We start from the raw sequence: 12,649 nt of genomic DNA, 5'->3' as shown, positions 1-12,649 counted from the left end.
ACAACAATGTGCCAACACCAATGCCCCCCAGCTGTGATGCCAACAACAGTGTGCCAACACCAATGCCCCCCAGCTGTGATTCCAACACCAATGTGCCAACACCAATGCCCCCCAGCTGTGATGCCAAAAACAATGTGCCAACACCAATGCCCCCCAGCTGTGATGCCAACAACAGTGTGCCAACACCAATGCCCCCCAGCTGTGATACCCACACCAAAGCCCCCCAGCTGCGATGCACACTGGAGGGGGTATACTGCTGAGGAATGGCCCTGTTGCTTTGGGGTTTATACAGCACCCAGTCACTGAGGGACCAATGAATTTCAGATTGTTTCATGGATATCTGTCTGCGATCTTAAATTCAAAATAGGTTGGGTTATGCAGGGGGAGAATGATATAAAAACCAAGGAGTAAATCAACCACAGAGAAATTCCATTTTGTAGAATAAAGTCCTGACCTCAACACCACTAAAATGTTGCATTATTATCATGTGCAGATCAATCACAGTCTAAAATATACATGAATTGAACAGTATTGTATAGAAGATTTGAAGAAAACAAAGTCTTATAACTTAAGAAAGCATTTAGTTGAGGTTATTGCGTTATTGAGGTTATGAGGAATTCCACTAGTTATTAAATATATGGCTTCAGAAATACTGTACAATTTGTTAAATAGGACTTTTTTATTTAGAATTATGACTTAATATTATGACTTGGAGATCAGATCACATTTAACATTCATACAGAAAGCCGTCATTTCAAAAGCTCATAAACCATTTCTGTTGAGTATAAAGGAGACTCCCATTGACAATAGTATAAATCTTCTACAAAACCTGAAATCTTTACATCTGTAGCACTGATTCTTCCTCACTCTCTGTCATGTTAACCCAGCTCTCTGGAAGATCAAGTCAAGTCAAATTGATTTTTATAGTTTTACAACAGCCATTGTCTCAAAGCAGCTGTACAGATGTCTGAATCCAGGTCCCCAGTGAGCAAGCCAAAGGCGACAGTGGCAAGAAAAAAATTATGAGCATGGGGAAGAAACTGGATTCTGGCAGATCTAGTTATGGCTAAAAGGATAGAGCCAGAAGGAAACACAGACATGAGGGCTCTCTGGAACGTCACCATCACTGCTCCAAGCCAGCAAAATTGAGTGACAGAAAAGAGGTGAAGTGACAATATCGCAACATCCCACCCAGTTTACCATAAGTCACAATGCCCATGAACCTAATCAAATAGCTTTTCAGCCCAGCCTTAGATGTTTGATACATTGTCTGGTTGTTCCATAGCTTGGGAGCTTTATAGGAAAAGGCTCTGTCTCCTGAGGTATATTTCCTTATTCTAGGTATTATCGTTTGCACTTTTTAATCTTAGCAGATGTTGTGGGTCATAACAGACCAGGTGTTTGCTACAACAATATTCCTTCTGTTGTGTGAATTTGTTTATGATGATCCTTAAAGTGCACATCAGCAAACGGAGGATAAGTTTAAACTCTGACTTCATGAATGAACTGCATTAACTAATAAATGACAGTCATGATGTGCAAATTGTTCCCTAGAAAATTATACCTTGGAGCTTATCATGTTTATAAACAAAAACATTCAGCTTTCATTAATTGACATCGTTGTTCACACGGGAGCTGTCTGCGGTGCTGAAACGACCCGCCTTTAACACACCAAACACAAACTCTTTACCTCCTATAACAAGCAACCGCAAAGACATGCTACTGATATCCTATGACATAATAGTGCGATTAAACCCTAATGCTGCGAGAGTATTAAGTCAGTACGATGACTGTTCACCGCTGCAACACAACCGTCTCACACAGTGGGAGCAATGGATTGGTTGAGAGCCTTGGAGGGCGTGTGGTTTAGGTGGCGGACCCACTCCTTGACGTTGTCACAGCATTCCCGCCCCTATCGCCACCTACCCAGCCCAAGCAACACCGGAGATGAACACATATAATATCCGATCTTTCGTGTAACTGAGAGTATTTATGTCTACATCTCGGGGTAGACCCGCAGAACCTGATACACTGTCATTATTACGAGATAGCGCCCGGCGATGAAACGCGCGTTGTGATCAAGCGCTACACTTGCTGATAGCAGGGCTGCGTCGCTGCATTCGCTGGATTTACGGTGTTCTGTTGAACGTTATGTGTCGCTGCTGGATATGAGACGAACAGTATCTATAGAAGCGCGATGGGACTGTTCTCGCCTCGCACAGGCCTTCCGGAGGCTGACAGGCTCCTCTAAAAACAATCGGCGTGAAACGTTATGATTGCGGTTTTTTTACTCAGCACTGCGAGTAAATATATTTAGTCAGATAGGCCATGCAAATATTCTAAATTAGGATCGACTGGATGTTGTAGGCTGCGAATAAACTCTTGCGGTAGCCTGAGAATGGTTCGTCTGGAGTTCTGATGCGCGCACTGTGAGTGAAATGGAAACCTTCAGCACGAGGACATTTTAAATCACCGAGACTTGTTTTGAAGAGATTCGTCAGTGATTCGTTAGAAAGGCTGTGAGCCACGTTTTACCGGGTGCGCATCCTGATGCGTGGGCTCCCTTGATTTAGGGGACCGTTCGTACTCTGAAGAGAGAATCGTTTCGTCTTTGGGGAGGATCCGCCATGCCCACCTCTCGTTCCGGCGCCGGTGCGGTGGAATACTGGGTCGAAGGCTCGCGCCGAGACGTCCCCGTGGAGGAGTTCTACACCACGGGCCCAGAACTGGGACGGTAAGTGGAACACAGCTTTGCATCATTTTACTCCATAGCTGTGGTCACCTTTGGTACCTTTCAGTTCTGGGACATCAAAAGTAATTGTTCTTCTGATTCTAACTTTTTTTTTACTCTAGTAAAATAGCTTCGGTTGAGTCATGTGAAATTAAATCATATAAATTCTATAACATATCAGCTGTTTTCTTGCAACAGAAAATAATAGTAAAGAAAGGCTAGGTCATGTTTCCAAATATTTGCTAATGTGAGTTTAATCTGTAGAGTGGTAGCAAAAAAAAATTGTGCAGACTTTTGATCGGGCAGTGAAAGCAAGTCTGTGAGGAGCAGAAAGCAAATCCAGCCGTGCTGTAAATGAGGGCAGGCTGAGATTTAAGGACAGAAGCAGAACGTGGGTGGATTACATGGGGAGGGGGGGAGCAGGTGATGCGGTTCGGTTTTCACCCCTGACCCGATACGCCCTTATAATGTTGGTGTTTCGGTCTCACTCCCGGATGACATGTTAAAGATCGTCTTTCTCGGAGACTGTGGCGCCGAAGTGTTAAAAATTCAATCGCAAAATAGCAACTGGATCTATCTGCTGACAATAATTGTTCACAGTTTCAGACTACGTCATGCCCGGGTCCCTGATGGAGATTTAAAAAAAATAAAAATAAAAAAAATAAAAAAACGAGTTGGGTCTATTCCGGTCCGCAGAAACCTACTAGAGAAGTAAACTGTCGAAAGCCAGATCTTACTACAATTTGCTCATGGATAATGGAGCAAGGATAATGGACATCAGCAGTTATTTATATTTTGAACTGCATTTTACCTCCTTATGTAACTATACTTTTAAAAGACATAATCATAGTCATAACGCTAGAAAAGCAGAACTTCAGCTCTATTATTTATGCCATTCTCATTGAATTTACGCCATTCATCATTTGATGGCTGCTGCCAGTTTTCCTGTGTTATAGAATTTGGGATTAGGCTTTCAGTTTGATGGAGGCAATGGTTTGGTTACAAAGGAGAGATACAGCTTCAGTGTGATTGGGCTTGAGGGAGAACTGGACCAGCAGGAAAGCTGTTGTTGGCATGATATCAACAATTATGCTCAAGTTTGCTACTCATCTTGCTACTGTTAAAATGTGGGCCATAGAGTAGCCTATGCACTCTCAGAAGCTCAAATGTGTTAGTGACCCATTGATTCCATATCGAGAGATTTTAAATCACTGAAACACATTTGGAATAGAACAGTCTAAACACATTTACATTATTTGGTTTACCTGGATTGTCTTCTCTGTCAGCGATCCCCTCCCCTGTCTACAACACTTTATCAAACCTTTGTATTATTCATCCTTTCATTGACTTTGCCTTGTTTGCTTTTGCTCAAGAGGGGCCACATCAGTGGTTTTTCGTTGTGAAGAGAAGCAAACAGAGAAGCCCTACGCAGCTAAGGTGTTGAAGAAGACTGTAAGTCAACTTGCCATTTTGGAGCAAGAGCAAATTCAGCAAAAAAAAAAAATTATATATATATATTGATCAAGTTTATCAATATCTTACATTGCAGATCGACAAGAAAATTGTGAGAACAGAAATAGGAGTTTTGTTGCGTCTTTCCCATCCAAACATTGTAAGAACTTGTGCATTTTCTTTCTGCTATGTACAAACAGAAATGTACACTTATGCATTTTATTAGGCTACCAGTACACAGGTTTCTTTCCACAGCATTACAAACACTTTGTGTCAGCAATACCTTTTGTTTCGTATAAAGCTTATTTGTATATTGTTTTGTCATAACCAGTTGTTTCCCTCTGTGGGCCATAGATCCGCCTGAAAGAGATCTTTGAAACGGAAACTGAGATCTCTCTCATCTTAGAGCTGGTGACTGGGGGTGAACTGTTTGACAGGTGTGGGATCCTACCCTGTGTCCCGCCACTATTATGGATGCTGACTGTATTAAAGGAAACATTAAATTGTAATATATAGGAAATGTCCTAAGGACTGTGCCATAACACAACTTCAGTTTCCTGGAGAAAGATAGGGTGTTTAAGACTGACTTTAGACTATGGGGTCTAGGCATATGGAGTTGTAGATTTTAATCCATTTTTTAAATTAACAGAAGACTTTTCATTACATCATAATCTATTTTTTATTTTAGTACAACAATACTTTTACTACAGATAGTCAGTACTTAGTCCTGCAATGCTTAACCAAAATTAATAACATCTTAATTTATAGTAATATACCAACAATGGTCATTAATTCCTTTCCATTTACAAACATATCCCTTCAGCTTATCAGTGTGCTTGCATAACAACAGCTAATGGTACTGCTAGGTGATTTTAAGCATTGCTCATTACAGAAAGAAGTTACTTAGGATGTTTAAACATCCATTTTATGCTGATGTCTAACTGGATCTTTCATGACTGGTGTGACCAAGCAAGGTGTGAGTGCATGGAAACGTCTTGTCTCGGTCACTGTTTCAGGATTGTGGAGAGAGGCTATTACAGCGAGCGGGATGCTGCCCATGTGATCAAGCAGATTCTGGAGGCTGTGGCGGTAAGTCCTGACTTCTCATGCACTAAACCCTGATCACCTTCATATTTGTAAAGGAAATGACTGACCAGTCCATTAAAGAAAACAGAATCAAACCTAATTAAAAGCCTATTTCGTATATCATGCAAGCAAAATCTTGATGAGATGATTATTAGCTATAAACCCTCAGTAAGAAAGTTGTTCATTTTGGGGTAAATAAGAGAAGAAAGCCTTCTCTCTCCCTCCATGTCACCCATTTCCCACCTCCGAGAGCTGAATTTCTCACACCTTGGAAGATACACAGATGGTGTCAAAGTAAACTTTTCCCTGGAAATACTCTGATTTTTACAGCTAAAGGCAATTTTTAGTCATGTTAAGACTTGTTTTCTTGTTAATCTTGCAAACTGTAAGTTGATCCTATTTATAGGCCTTAATGTTGTGCTATATATGCAGATTATCACACACTATCCAGAGACGTGTGATGTGCAAATTAACTGCTATGCAGGTGGCAGTTTGATCTACAATTTTTTGTTAAAGATGGTCAGGACTAACTAAGGGTTAAAGTGTCTTTGTGTTATTTTTGTTTGAACAGGCATCAGAACCCATTTAAGTATGCATTATGTCAAATTATATTTTTTCGTGCTTGATTTAAAGTTAAAAGAAATACCTTAGACCTACATATTGTCCATTGCATTATTATTTATATAGCATTTGGTACCCATTTACCTTATGTGCTCTTCATACTATAAGCTACAGGTCAGTAAATGTCTGCTTCAATTTGTGTCTCAGCATGGGGCAGTATATATTTGGTCCAGGACTAATTAGTGTATTACTGTAGAATCCTGATCAAGCTCTCAGTGTTGTAGCTATGTGTAGCCAAAAATAAACTCTAGTAAAAAACCTTATTATTGGAGTCAAGTCAGTTCAAAAGTCTTAAGGGGGAAGTTAGCACGCTTGTCTTAGGTTTGATGGTTAAGCTGCAATGGGATCCTGAAGAAGCTTTCTTAAAAGGACATCATGCAGCAGTTAGTTCAGATGTTTCCCAGTTTTAACGTCATGGAAAAACACAATGTTTCCAGAGCATTTTCAGTTAGATGATGTCACAGCACTTGGTCAAGGCCTGTAGTTTGCAGCAGCAAGATTGAGCTAGGGGCCGGGACCTTTTTGCTGAGTAAAATGTCTAGGGGATGCGGGATGCTTGACTTGTCGCTCATGGAAGGCTGAGGGGATATGTCCAGATCGCTACAAATAGGAAGTAATCCTCTCAGAGAGAGAAAAAAACTATTCCATTGCAGTTTTCCCAGCATTTTAATCTCTTGGCCAGGGCACATCTGGGCATCCTGATATCTAACAGCCTGGGAAGAGTGGAGGCCCTGTGACAATGAACTAGATCTATGGTGGCCATATGTGTGGGTTTGAGTGTGAAGCAGGGAGTGTGTGCATATACAGGAAGTGTATGCTTGAGTTTGTGACAGTGTGCAAGAATATGTCGGCAGGATCCATTTATTCCATTCTTCTTCACATCTTAATCTCTGCCATGTTATATAATGGTCAAACATACTGGAAGCATTGTGTAAGGTTTTATTTTATTTTATTTTTTTCAATTTATTTGAAGAGTCTCAAGCACACACCACCTCAAGGGTCTGTTTGTTCACAAAGAACAAAAATAACTTCAGATTATAAAGTATTAATAAATCTTTTATGCTGTACATTTTCAATATTGTCTATAAAAGCTATGAAAGTTGGGATGTTGGGTCTTTCCAGTTAATACTTTTATTTAAACAAAATTAACAATATAACTGGTTTATTATGGCCATGCACTCATTTGGGCAGATATTTATTCTGTGCAGATTCTTCAGCTACACAAGGTGTTTCATGGGACTGACTCATGTTTACCTTTCCCTACTTATACTGCTCAGGATATGGATTGATCTTCTAACATGTCAAAGTAACACTAATTTTTAGTTGTTTCATTATTTATTGTCACCAGCTCAGTGAACTGTTATATACATATATGAGTGATAAGTGACAAGATATGGTTACTGATTTTTGTGACACGACTGAAAAAAAAAGTCTATTAAATGGAGACAAACTCCTTTGTTCACCAATCAAGCCTGTCAACATTTTTGAATTATACTACTGAAACATTTGCCCTGTGTCTCTGCTCACCAACCTAATTAACCCAACTAGACACCACATGACTCACATATCCACTTGAACTCAAATCAGAGGCTCTCGTGCCCCATTGATGGACAACGACTGTGATTATTAAACCAGACAGAACACTAGAGGAACTCTGGGGAGAGAGAACTGGTTGTAAAGGTTCAGTGGAGAGCCATCAGTCATCTCTTCACCAGGAGCCATATTTCTTAGCAGGAGCAAAAACTCATCCTGCAGCCACTGTGGCTCTGAAAGGAGGTGGAGAGGGAGGTGGCAAATATTGTGACTGTGGCTCAGGTTTCCCAGGGACTGCTTGTAGTGACATGGAGCTGTGCAGAGCTCCATGAGCCCAGCATGTGATGGCTCCTCCGCTGAGCTAATGAGCTCTTGTTCAATTTAATCTGGACATCAAAGTGCCTGCGCCCCACACTGGATTATACATGCTGGATCCACTCATAGGCTAATCCCACCATCAAGTAATAGGCATTTAGGCATAGCCAAATAAATTAATGAGGAAATCACCACAACAAATCACCTATTAGTGAAAACCTGCCAAATGACAAAGCTAGCATTCAGGGCAGGTCAGCAGGCCCTGAGCTCTAGAGCAAAGCTTATTTGGTGCTGTTGTTTCAGATGATGCATTTATAGTTTCAACTAATCTGGCCTGTGGATAATCTGATTTAATTACATCCTAATCATTAAACGGCAGTTCTCAACTTTGATGTTTCCAATCCCAAACCTCAGTCCACATTTTGTTGTATACCAGCTCCCACTGTACAATGAAAGTTTTATAGTGCTTTTTACAATGGCCATTGTCACAAAGCAGCTTTACAATCATTTGAGAACAAGCCCCCTAGTAAATAAGTCAGGGGTAACAGTGGTGAGGATAAACACCCTGAAACTGTGAGTTAGAGACCTCAGGAAGAACCCATCCTTCTCTGGTGGACACTGAACAGCACATGACCTGTGTCAGGTATTCAGTGTACCTGGCTGCATGCTGGTTTAGGAGCTGGTAGATTGCAAAAACCTGGGCACACTGCATATGACTAAAGTTATAGTAAAACAAGAAAATAATTGTTTGGCCTGTACATTTCTGATTAATTGCTCCAGTACAAGGACACAAAGTCTTTATTTATTTAGTAGTCCCATAGAAACATTGTCAAAAAGTACTAATTTTACTTACTAAAGCACGTTTGGAAATAGAAATTGCAATGGCTAGCTGAATTGGGCTGAAATACTTTCAGTACAGGTTTGAAACTGTATCTTGAAACTGTCTCTTGCAGTACCTACATGAAAATGGAGTAGTTCACAGGGACCTCAAACCAGAAAACCTCTTGTATGCCGATCTGTCAATAGATGCCACACTCAAGATAGGTAACTACTTAGAAATATTGTTTAGTTTCTTGTGTTTTAAGAGCATGCTAAGGCACATTACTTGGTAGACTTCTCTTATAAATTGATCAGGAGATAGGAAATGGATGCAGTGGTCATTTTACATGATTTTACATGATTGTGCTTTAAAGATGAAAATAGCTTTTTTTATCTGATCACTGACATGTTATCTGTGCAGCGGACTTTGGGCTCTCCAAGATAATAGATGAGCAAATGACAATGAAGACGGTCTGTGGCACCCCTGGCTACTGTGGTGAGACTGAATTTGAGATTACTGACTTTATATGTCAGTAATTTAAACCTATCATTTGTTTCCGTTGCATATATAGATCAGTACCTGTATTTCCTCTTTATCCTCTAATCTTCTGTTAGCTCCTGAAATTCTCCGTGGCAATTCTTATGGCCCAGAGGTGGACATGTGGTCTGTGGGAGTCATCCTGTACATATTGTAAGTAAACAAGTGAACAAGCTAAACAAATAGAAAATATAACAAACAGATGAAAACAACACAACTGGAATTGTCTTTCAAAATTCTCTTTTTTTGATACTGACACTACACAGGGGGACCTGTGTAATTGGTTTTCTTGCTCTTTTGCTCCACCCATAATTTAACTTTCAGCCTGTCAGAAGCCTCTTATCCAAAAATTATATTTGCTTTCAAAATCTGCCTTTCACTTCTCTCCTCCCCCAGGCTGTGTGGGTTTGAACCATTTTTTGATCCAAGGGGTGACCAATATATGTACAGCCGTATCCTCAACTGTGACTATGAGTTTGTCTCCCCCTGGTGGGATGAGGTTTCCCTCAATGCAAAGGATTTGGTGAGTTCTCACTGCTTCCAGTCACTTTAAATGGAATTAGTGGTTTGTCTCATGGCAACAGCAAATTAGCTTTTTGGGGGTCTGCTGTTGGTTGCTTAAACAGTTACACCTTTTAAACTAATTAGAAGAAGCCTGAACCCTTTTAGTACAAGCCAATAAAGAGCTTGCACAGCAAGAGCTGTCTGTTTTAGTAATCTCTTGCATTTTAGTCCATTTTAGTAATCTGTTCCTGGGTTGTTTATGCATGCAGGTGAGTAAGCTGATAGTGCTGGACCCTCGTAAGCGTCTGAATGTGCGTCAGGCCCTGGAGCATCCGTGGGTACTTGGCAAGGTCGCACGCTTCTCCCACATGGACACCACGCAGAGAAAGCTTCAGGAGTTCAATGCTCGTCGCAAACTGAAGGTTAGCTGAAGCTCAGCCTGTGTGTTGGCACCATTGTGTTTTTTATTATGACATTCAACTACAGTAAAATTTGCAAATCTGCAGGAAATGGGTTAATTTGATGTCAGCTATTCTAAAAGAGGGACCTAGATGTTTTCACTATTGCTGAATCTCTAGACTAAAACTGTGTTAATCTTATAGAAGGTTTACAGAACAACTTTCTAAATCTGATTTAGCTTGATCAGCATGTTTAATTGGTAGAACCGTCTACAGAAAGCAGAATGCAGATCCTTACTGAAGCAAAATCTGCTTTCCTTTGAGAGTGTGAAGGACAAAATGGTAGAAACAGGCATCTCATCTCACTTAAGCCCTTGTCCCCTGCTAACACCATGGGTATGTGTATGTCTGTAATTAGTGCTACTGTTCCAGGCTATGCCAGAGGTTTTCAGTCTGGTCATTTAGACCCTCCAGCCATCTCCCCATAAGCCAGGGCTTCAAGGACCCCAATAATAAACAAACATTTATTTAGATACACAGTAATACTGTGTGACATGAAATTATATAGACCACCTTTAAATGTAATGTACTGAAAACCTTTAAAGTTGGGTACTGTAATACTGGTATTAAAAGTCCTTAGAAATCACAACCATATTTTAAAAAAATAATAATAATAATGTAATCATGCAAAATGTCAGCCTGGGTTCTGAACTCTTGTTTCCACAGGCGGCTATGAAGGCTGTGGTGGCCACAAGCCGCATGCATGAGGGCTCGAGGCGGCGGACAGACAGCTGTGAGATATCCAACTCCGACAAGAACTCACGGCAAATCAGCTGCGAGATCCCCAAATCCGACAAGAACTCACGGCGAATCAGCTCGCAGAGGGAAGCTCCCATGGACATCCAGAGTGAGCGTGTTGCTGTCGAACAAGATGTGGACAAAGCTGTGGAGAAGGAGGCATTACATGATCTCATTCCACCTATCCACCCCCCACATGGCTCCAAGTCGCCCATGCTCCCCCTGGGCCCCCTTCCCAACAGGCCACCCCTGAAGGTAGAGGGGCTGAGACAGACCTCCGTCATCCCAAAAGCTCCCGTTGTCCGACCAAGGGCACCAAAGAAGAGCTGCTCAGTGGATCCTGGGGGCAAGCATTAGCCCTCGTCTGATCTCACCAAACCCCCAGCCCCAAGAACATCAGCAATGGCTTCATCACAGGGGTGGAAACTGGAAACAGTACAGACAGTGAGTGCCAGGGATCCAAAGCATTTTATTTCTTAATATGACACTAAGAGTGGGTATGTCCTAATATAAAAAAGGACAGATAAGGCCTAAAAATATTTTACTATTAAACTTTTGGATATGGATCCATAAAACAATATTTGTTCATGAGAACTTACATTGCTTGCATCTCCAAGGAGGCTCTTGCACTTCCCTTCAGGACTACACTACCAATTTTGAAATCTGCTTCTACTTCACACATACACCATTGCCAATGAGTGAGTTTCTCATCTTGAAATTAATTTCTATGTTCTTGTTATTATATGCAAACAGACATGCAAACTGTATGGTCAGTGCTTTTCTCTTATTTAGCATTAAGGTAGAAAGGACAAAGTTGTTGTGAAATTAATGATGTAAAGGTCTATTGTTTGGAATGACTGGCATAAAGGCATTAAGTTTGTATTTTATATACTATTTTGAAATAGTTATATAAATATTCAGTTATCCTTATTGGTTCTACATGCTTATTTATTGCATTATACATGAGTATAGTATAGATCCTATATATTACACTATGTTTGGACAAACGTTTATTTGATGCACAGACAAACTGAGGGTAGGAAACCACGTGTGATGATCATGCATAGCATGTTGTGTAAGATTATGTGCAGCTCAAACAGGACATTTCTGTGCCAGAAACACAAGATTCCCTCCCAAGGACTTTACTGGAGGTGATGTAATAGTGGATCACCACATAGGTTTTAGCATCTCAGCCCTTTTTACTTGATCTGTTTACTTGTAACCATTTCCATAAGCAGCAATGGTGAAGAAATCCCACTTACACTTGTATGCAAGCCCATGAGTCATGTCCAGCATTCAGCTGCATTCCATACCTGCACTGTAGAAAAAGGTACTATTTACATTTTCTAAGATGGGGAGATATGCACATTATGCTCTTTTCATATGGATGTATGTCTCAACCACACTTTCTACCTCTTTTCTGAACAGGGGCTTCCAACCTCTTAAAGACTATTCTGGAAAAAAAAAAAAAAAAAAAAGGTTACAATGTTTAGATATTAGGAATTAATGACAGACCTTATTAGCATATTGGCAGAACACAAGCCTGGCACTTCATGTCAAAGGGCTGTTTTCCATAAACTAGTTGCTGTGAATTTATTTTATCTGCCTATGGGAAAATGTACCAACATAGAAAAAATGCTTTGATATGTAAACATTTGCTAGGTATCATACTATTCTATTCCCAAAACAGAAGCTTTGTATAATACTGATGTGCATGGTAATTAGTCTTCACTGAAATACATCTATATGATTGTGTAGTAAATATATATTTTACCATTAATATGCATCACTTAGAGATGCAGGCTTCAATAAACAGCCTGCAGGCCTATGTAGGTGCCATTTGTGTCTGACCAG

The 12,649-nt window shown here is 40.5% G+C and overlaps 1 protein-coding gene across 4 annotated transcripts; it reads left to right on the top strand.

Moving 5' to 3' along the window:
- The first annotated feature begins 1,913 nt into the window (after nucleotides 1-1,913).
- On the top strand, nucleotides 1,914-12,064 carry si:ch73-60h1.1 (calcium/calmodulin-dependent protein kinase type IV). Of its 4 annotated transcripts, XM_026996449.3 has the most exons (11): nucleotides 1,914-2,734; nucleotides 4,105-4,183; nucleotides 4,281-4,343; nucleotides 4,538-4,620; nucleotides 5,200-5,272; nucleotides 8,692-8,782; nucleotides 8,979-9,053; nucleotides 9,173-9,248; nucleotides 9,492-9,618; nucleotides 9,869-10,021; nucleotides 10,724-12,064. In XM_026996449.3, exons 1-11 carry the CDS (start codon nucleotides 2,628-2,630, stop codon nucleotides 11,150-11,152), a joined length of 1,356 nt encoding a protein of 451 aa, XP_026852250.2. In that variant the 5' UTR covers nucleotides 1,914-2,627; the 3' UTR covers nucleotides 11,153-12,064. The 4 variants fall into 4 exon arrangements, with proteins under 4 accessions (XP_026852250.2, XP_081564649.1, XP_081564650.1 ...); XM_081708525.1 differs by lacking the exons at nucleotides 4,105-4,183; nucleotides 4,281-4,343 and having other exon boundaries at nucleotides 2,620-2,734; XM_081708523.1 differs by lacking the exons at nucleotides 4,105-4,183; nucleotides 4,281-4,343; nucleotides 4,538-4,620.
- Nucleotides 12,065-12,649: the final 585 nt, after the last annotated feature.

The sequence above is a fragment of the Electrophorus electricus genome, chromosome 26, assembly GCF_041902795.1.
Source record: "Electrophorus electricus isolate QZ-2024a chromosome 26, ASM4190279v1, whole genome shotgun sequence".
Taxonomy (NCBI): Eukaryota; Metazoa; Chordata; class Actinopteri; order Gymnotiformes; family Gymnotidae; genus Electrophorus; species Electrophorus electricus.
This window is presented reverse-complemented; position numbering and strand designations above follow the sequence as displayed.